Source organism: Bubalus bubalis, chromosome 3 (genome assembly GCF_019923935.1).
Source record: "Bubalus bubalis isolate 160015118507 breed Murrah chromosome 3, NDDB_SH_1, whole genome shotgun sequence".
NCBI lineage: Eukaryota > Metazoa > Chordata > Mammalia > Artiodactyla > Bovidae > Bubalus > Bubalus bubalis.
This window is the reverse complement of record NC_059159.1, coordinates 57,550,881-57,556,880: the sequence shown is the minus strand read 5'-3', so window position 1 is coordinate 57,556,880 and position 6,000 is coordinate 57,550,881. Positions and strand designations below refer to the sequence as shown.

The window sequence follows — 6,000 nt, the reverse complement described above, 5'->3', positions numbered from 1 at the left end:
ACTGGGAACCTGAAACATAGATGCTGCCTACCCTGCAAAGACCTTTCTGCAGACCTGCAGGGTAGTGCCAAGGTGGCAGCATCAAATCTGCCCCCACTAGGCTGCAAGAAAGACTTCCTCACTCAGTCTCACCCAAGTTCTGAAATGACAGGCCAGGTGCAAACCACTGGCTGGACAGAAGGCTGATTCCCGCACCGTCAGGGCAGAGCAGGGCGGTGCTGACAGCTTTTAAGAGGTTGTCTGAGAAACCTTTCTTCCAAGGTCATTTCTATTTTTAGGACAGTTCCATACTCCAGGAGCCTCTGCTATCCTTCCCTACTTGAAGAGACAACTAAAGAGTTTCCACTGACCTGTTAAATGTTCTCCTTACAGAATTTATTTGTTTGGATGTATGCAACAGAGGTTTAGCTTTGACCTTTTTATCCCCCAAGCACATGTGGGTTAGGACAGGAGGGCTGAAAATATTCACATTTGTAACAAAAAGCATTCAATAGACTTGATTATTTACTCTTAGACATAAAAAGCAAATTAGCCATGCCTCTGCCTCTAGGCTTTTATTTACCTTAACATGGACAGCTTTGTAGAAGGTCTTGTAACAAACCAAATGAGCCATCCAAAGTGAGCCATCCATTTTAGCCTTGAACTTAGATGAACTTTGTTCGGCTGCTTGATGCGAATCAGAGCCCAGGAAACTTAGAAACAGCATTATTCTGTTCTTGGAAATAAAGCATCCATTTTCCCTTGAGGATCAAAGGTTTTGATCACTCACAAATATACAAATAATTTTCAATAAATCTACCAAAGCCACTCAAGGGGGAAGTAAAAGTCTTTCCAATAGTTGCTGCTAGAACAATCGAATATTCCCATGAGAAGAAAAAAAAAAAATAGAGCCTCGGACTCCGGTGCCCATGCCGCCTGCGAAGCCGCCGCCGCAGGACGCCCGCCGCCGCCCCTGCCCCGCCGCCTCGGGACCGGCTGTATGGTTAGGTCACAGTCTTCAATGAGTAGACATATTCCTCAGTTCTGTGGTGTTCTCGGTCACACATTTATGGAGTTTCTGAAGGGCAGTGGAGATTACTGCCAGGCACAGCATGACCTCTATGCAGACAAGTGAACTGCAGAAATTCATTACTGCTCAACCAAGAAGCCCCCAAAAGACTGGTTAACCTGGACACAGAAGTGTTGAATTGAAATCCACAGAGCATTTTTATACAAGAGTTCTGATCTGGATGGGGTAAACCTCAGTGCACTTCCTTTCTATTGCCTCAGTATTACTGGATTGAAGAATTGCTGCTTCTTGTTAAGAGGTTCATTCATTCATTACTCCCAACTTCATACTTAAAAGCACTGAGAATTTCAAGTGGAGTATATTAAAGTTGACTGTGTTTCTTTGCATCATTTCTGTATTCAATTTTTTAAATTCTTTCATATCCCTATTGAGTGTTTTTTAACTAAATTAACATGGCTCGAATGAACCGCCCAGATCCTGTGGAAGTTACATACAGGAACATGAGATTTCTTATTACACACAACCCAACTAATGCAACGTTAAGCAAATTTATAGAGGAACTTAAGAAGTATGGAGTTACCACAATCGTAAGAGTATGTGAAGCGACTTATGACACTACTCTTGTTGAGAAAGAAGGCATCCATGTCCTTGATTGGCCTTTGGATGATGGCGCACCAGCATCTAACCAGATTGTTGATGATTGGTTAAGTCTTGTGAAAATTAAGTTTCGTGAAGACCCTGGTTGTTGTATTGCTGTTCATTGTGTTGCAGGCCTTGGCAGAGCTCCAGTGCTTGTTGCCCTAGCATTAATTGAAGGTGGAATGAAATATGAAGATGCAGTACAGTTCATAAGACAAAAGCGGCGAGGAGCTTTTAACAGCAAGCAACTTTTGTATTTGGAGAAGTATCGTCCTAAAATGCGGCTGCGCTTCAAAGACTCCAATGGGCATAGAAACAACTGTTGCATTCAATAAAACCAGGGTGCATGATGCCATTGATTGGAAGTGCAACCTGAGACAGGATGGAATTTGTCGTACATAGCAGATAGCCCGGTTGACTTGGTGAATAAGTCTGATGAAGCTTCCATAAGGAGTGTTGAAAAGCAGTTTTACCAGGCCATAGGCCTGGCAGAATTGTAGTCTCTGTTCAGGTTATGATCAACCTATTTGGATACTAGTAAAGAATTCTTGCTGTTCAGCATTTAATATGTGCTTATAATTTGTACCAATTGACCTTTCCTGAAATCATGCAGTATTGAGTCATGTCATTAAATCTGTTTCCATGCCAGAATCTTACCAATATGTAAGAAATTTAGAAAGACTAGGTGCCAAAATACCCAGCACAATACTTGTATATTTTTAGTATCATATAGAACAAATCCCAGGAACTATGAACACTCTGGACCTTATGTGGTTTATTCCTTGCATCATTTCAAACATAGAAAATAGGGCCTATGAGGTTTGTTTGCTCACAATATGTTTACATCTCCCACACTCATACCAGTATCCATCAGATTTGCTCCCTTTTTAATTAACCAAGTCTTACAGTGATTATTTAATATCTTTCTATAAATCTCATTTTATGTTGTAGAAGGCCTCCATTTTGAAAATCTACATTGTACAGAAGCACATGTCTTTAATGTCTCCAGATAAAAGCCTTACAGTTCATTTTAATGTTTGCACTTTGGGGTGCAACTTACAGGGAGGGCCTGAAAAAAGAATGGGAGGGGACTATTAAGTATTTTTAGTAAAATGTTGCCTTTGTCTTGTGCAGAACATGTAGAATATGCGCTTTAATTTAGTAAATATTTTTTTAAAAGGTAGAAATACTTTGTTACTGTAACTAAAACAATTCTTAAGCAAAATTTCTGAAATTCTTGTAATTTTTTTTTCATACTTACCTGAAGTTGTTTACCGACTTAGTTTTGTTTGAAGTGTGATTCCCAGCCTCTCGCAAAAAAAAGTGGGTTTCTGCTAATGAATTGAGCAGACATTTAATATTTTATATACCTTTTGAGCTGTGTAACTTAATATTTGGATACTTGACAATTTGTTTTATTATGTAACTGATAAAATGGTGATGTGTATTAACATTAGCTCAACCATATATTTATACTGTCTGGGAACAAGTGGTTATAGTTCTGTGGGAGAAATAATTTGTCAGTGTTCACCAGCTTGTAAAAATCTAGTGCAAGAGCTTAAACATTAAATAAACGATGATATGCGTTAAAAAAAAAAAAAAAAAACAAAAAAACAGAGCCTCAACCTCTATCTCAGTGCTATCCACAAAATTTAATTTGAGATGGGTCATTGACTTAAAAGGAAAAGCTTAAACTATAAAAGGTTTGGAAGAAAATATCTCCAAAACTCAGGATTCTTAGTCCACCAAAAGTAATAGCCATGAAAAAATTTTTAATAAGTTGAACTTCATTAAAGTTCCGTGAGTCCATGAATTTTTGCTCATGGAAAGGCAATGTTAAGAAAATTAATAGGAAAGCCACAGAGTGGACGGAAACACATGTAGCTGCCAAAGGACCTGTTATCCAAAGTATATAAAGAACTCCTAAAATTCAATCATAAAAAAGACAACCCAATTTTAAATTGGGCAAGGGAGTTGGGCAGTTTGCACAGAAAAATATACAAATGATTGATATGCACATGAAAAAGTGCTTAACATTGTCATCATGAAAATTCAAATTAAAAACACAATGAGACATTCATCCACTTTAATGGCAATTTTAAAATTGACAGAGGTAAATGTCAGTAAGAATTCAGAGCAATCAGGATTCTCAACTGCTGCTGGAAATGCAGAATAAGTCACCTACTTCAGGAAGTTGTTTGGTAGTTTCTCATAAAGTAAAACATGTATCCTTCCAATGAAACCAGTTGCACTCCTATTTGTTTATCCAAAGAAATGAAAAGACATTCACAGGTTGTCAATTTCCTTTCTCCATATCTTGACCAACATCATTCCTTTCTGGAATTCCCTTTTTCCTACCCACATCCCTGATTTCCACATGTACAAATACTATGTATTCTTTTTATTTATTTTTGATGTGGACCATTTTTAAAGTTGGGCTTTCCTGGTGGCTCAGATGGTAAAGATCCCTAGGTTGGAAAGGTCCTCTGGAGGAGGGCATGGCAGCCCACTCCAGTATTCTTGCCTGGAGAATCCCATGGACAGAGGAGCCTGGTGGGCTACAGTCCATGGGGTCGCAGAGAGTTGGACACAAGGGAGCAACAAAGCACAGCACAGCACATTTTTAAAGTCTTTACTGAATTTGTTACAATATTGCTTCTGTTTCACTGTTTTGGTTTTTTCTGCCACAAGGCATGTGGAATCTTAGCTCCCTGATCAGGGATTGAACCCACACCTCCTTGATCACCAGCGAAGTCCCCAGATACTGTGCATTCTTAATGCCTTGTTTTGAGAAAGCTTGCTGCAAGTTCCCTTCCCTTATCTTTATTCTCCAGACCTCTCTTGTACTCTTTCTGTGTTTCTCATGTGTGTGTGTGTGCTAAGTCGCTTCAGTCCTGTCTGATTTTTTCTGACCCTGTGGACCATAAACCACCAGGCTCCTCTGTCCATGGGATTCTCCAGGCAAGAATACTGGAGTGGGTTACTATGCCCTCCTCAAGGAGATTTTCCCAACCCAGGAATCAAAGCCGCATCTCTTATGTCTCCTGCATTGGTAGTTGGATTATTTACCAGTAGCGCCACCTGGGAAGCCCGTGTCTCTCACACACCATCACTTTTCACATTGGTTACATATGGCATATCAACCAGCCAGTCTCTAAGCTCCCACCTGACCTGATCCCTCTGGTCTGACATCTTCACCTGGCACCCAGAGCTTTACACAAGTTGTTTTGAACTAGTACTGAATGAATGACTGAGTGGACATATAATCATCCAATGACACACTGGACTCACGGTCAGAAGATCTTGATATAATGATGTTTGATAAGTTCTCTAATCTTATTTGCCTTTATTTAAGATAAAATAACTGTGGTAGATTCTTACTTTGGGGACCTCCTAATGAACTATGCCACCCAACTTCCACCCCTCTGTATAGTCCCTCCTCACATTACTTGAGATTTGACCACAAATCTGACTTTGACCACTGGAACATTAGCAAGCAAAATCTTAACAAGTGCTTATCTTAGATGGCTGGCTCTTGGCAGCCCTGACCTGTCATGTAAGAAGTCAGACTACACGGCTGGAGAGACCATACAAAGGCCACGTGAAAGCAGACAAGCTTTAACACCTCACATAGAGGAAGAGAAGGCTGGCCATTTCAGCGTCCCAGCTGAGTCTAGTCCAGACTGCAGGACGAGGAGAAGAAATAAAACAGCTGTTCTTTGAAGTCAGTAGATTTTTGAGTGATTGTTTGGAGATGTCATCTCTATCTACCCATTTTTGCTCCTTTAAAACTATATTGTAATGTGCATATATGCCAGGCTCTAAACTAAACTTTTTTGAGGGTTAGAACTATGTCTTATTCATCTTTTCCTCCTCAGTTCCAGTATAGGTCCCTGGCATACAGCTGGTGCTCGATACATATATGTGACATTAGCTTAAAGCCTGACGTTTTCGGAATTTGGTTGAAGTCTGAAACACTCTAGCACTGTCTCATCTACCTTTCCTCATAATTTTCAAATGAGGAAAAATGTAGAGGTCACTTGATCATATGACCAATGAGAAGGAATCTGTGGCTCAGAGAGGGAAAGGCACTCACCAGAAGCGACCCTGCCAAGGGTCCCCTCCACCTGGTCTCCTGTCTTCCAAATGCCACGGGGGACTCCAGGGAAGAGCCACCAAGAATTTCCACCCCCCAGAGGTAGTCTTAAAAAAAAAACAAAAAACAACTTTTTATTTTGTGTTGGGGAATAGCTGATTAACAATGTTGTGATAGTTTCAGGTGACTAGTGAAGGGACTCAGCCGTACACATAGGTATATCCATTCTCCAGCGAACTCCCCTCCCGTCCAGGCT

General features: G+C 40.3%; 1 protein-coding gene across 1 annotated transcript; it reads left to right on the top strand.

Moving 5' to 3' along the window:
- The first annotated feature begins 982 nt into the window (after positions 1 to 982).
- Positions 983 to 2,867, top strand: LOC102394266 (protein tyrosine phosphatase type IVA 1-like). Its single transcript, XM_044939653.2, has one exon. It carries the CDS (start codon positions 1,462 to 1,464, stop codon positions 1,981 to 1,983), a length of 522 nt encoding a protein of 173 aa, XP_044795588.1. The 5' UTR covers positions 983 to 1,461; the 3' UTR covers positions 1,984 to 2,867.
- The last annotated feature ends 3,133 nt before the right edge of the window (positions 2,868 to 6,000 follow it).

Bases quoted from the DNA above. Each gene is read 5' to 3' on its own strand.
- LOC102394266 (XM_044939653.2), top strand. From the start codon at position 1,462: ATGGCTCGAATGAACCGCCCAGATCCTGTGGAAGTTACATACAGGAAC.